We start from the raw sequence: 1,904 nt of genomic DNA, 5'->3' as shown, positions 1-1,904 counted from the left end.
TTCGTCAACTTGCATACGGGACCTCACCAGACTCGTGGGACGAATACCTAAAAATGTCCGAAAAAATATCACGCGATAGTCTTGAAAATTTTTGCCTAAGGTAATATTTTATATGTTATTATTCTTAGACTTTTATATTATTATTTTTAGTTTCTTAATAATATATTATATAGGTGTGATTCAGTTGTATGCATGGTAGGAGATATCTTAGGAGGCCAACGTGGAGCGACATTCAATAAATATACGAGGCACATGAACAAGTCCATGGCCTTCTTGGGATGTTTGGTAGCATCGATTGCACGCATTGCGAATGGGAAACTGTCCAACAGCTTGGCGAGGTCAACATGAGCTAGGTGATCATCCTGGCCCAACCATTATGCTTGAAGCCGTGGCATCACTTGATCTTTGGATTTGGCATGCTTTCTTTGGTACAGCCGGATCCAACAATGACATCAACGTTTTTCATTCGTCGCCGATTTTTAATGATATTGTTGATGGAGTTGCACCTGGGCAAGTCTTTTATGTGAATGATCAAGAGTACAAGTATGGATACTACTTGTCCGATGGTATCTATCCAGAGTGGGGTACTATTGTGAAAGCTTATTCATGCCCACACGATGACAAAAGAAAACTTTTAAAAAAAAAACAAGAGTCTGCAAGAAAAGATATAGAACGCGCATTTGGGGTTCTAAAGAAGCGTTGGGCGATCATTTTCAATCCGGCACGTATGTGGTCAAAAGAAAAAATAAGGGATACGCGTGCTTAATTCTACATAACATGATTTTGGAGGATGAAGGAAGGGCGATATGCCAAAACTATGAAGGTGACATTCCACGGACTCCTCGTACGATAAGCAACGAGCAACGGCTTCGAAATCGCTCGAAAATACGTTCTCCTGACCTTCATGACGCCCTTCGTGCGGATTTGGTAGAGCATGTTTGGCGTTATCATTCTCATGAAGTGGGCTCAGATTCAGAGGAGGATTCGACTTAGTTATGTTTATCTTATTTATATTTTGTGATGGTTTTTTTCTTTTCAAATTATGGTTTTTTTCCTTTGATTGTTTTCAGTCTTTGTTTTATATTTTATTTAAATTTAATGAAACTTTAACCTTTTTAATTTTAAAAGTATTTAATGATTTTAATTACATTTGCTAATATACAAAAAGTAGAAAACAATAATTAAATAATGGTTACATAATCACCAACGAAGCCCCAATCAAGCCCCTTTCGTTACATCCTTTTTGTGTAATATTGGTGACAAAAAAGTGTGCTTACAAGTCGCCTACATGGTAGCACTTTTTTCTCACTAAAGCCCTCTAATCAAGCCCCATAACATATAGTTTTAGAGTGGTTTAGAAGTAGAAGTGGAAGTAGGAGTAGCCGAGTATTTACTCGTGTAGCAATAAAACCAAAACGTGTATAACTGAATATGAATATTGAACTTTTTAACAATAATTTTTGTAGTGTTTCAAGACACCCTTTCACTAAAGTTTTCCAAAAAAGGGTACGTTCATTTATGCCATCAATAAGATTCACTTCTTTTTCTTCTAATGGTTGCCTTAGAGACCACATAGATGCTCATGTAAGTGGCACACATTTGACCAACGGTATTTAATACCACATGTAAAACATGCTATGATGAACTAAAATTAGCATAGATTAACAACATAATTTAATAGCTTTGGGGAGAGAAAGTAAGAAAAAATGCCGTAATTAAGAGATTAATTTGCACTCATGTAAATATATTTTGAGGCACATTTTACACGTGCATTTAAGTGTTTTAATTTAACAGTTTAACTATTCATTGATCTACTAGCATAATAATAATAATAATAATAATAATAATAATAATAATAATAATAATAATAATAAATTGAACATAAACGTTTCGAAAATAAATAA

At 34.6% G+C, this 1,904-nt stretch overlaps 1 protein-coding gene across 1 annotated transcript; it reads left to right on the top strand.

Annotated features, from left to right (window-relative positions):
• Positions 1-310: 310 nt before the first annotated feature.
• On the top strand, positions 311-766 carry LOC143577610 (uncharacterized). The gene has a single exon (XM_077061395.1). It carries the CDS (start codon positions 311-313, stop codon positions 764-766), a length of 456 nt encoding a protein of 151 aa, XP_076917510.1.
• Positions 767-1,904: the final 1,138 nt, after the last annotated feature.

This window comes from Bidens hawaiensis, unplaced genomic scaffold (genome assembly GCF_021521415.1).
Source record: "Bidens hawaiensis isolate Kalapana, Puna unplaced genomic scaffold, B.hawaiensis_p1.1 tig00028747_1, whole genome shotgun sequence".
Classification (NCBI taxonomy): Eukaryota; Viridiplantae; Streptophyta; class Magnoliopsida; order Asterales; family Asteraceae; genus Bidens; species Bidens hawaiensis.
This window is presented reverse-complemented; position numbering and strand designations above follow the sequence as displayed.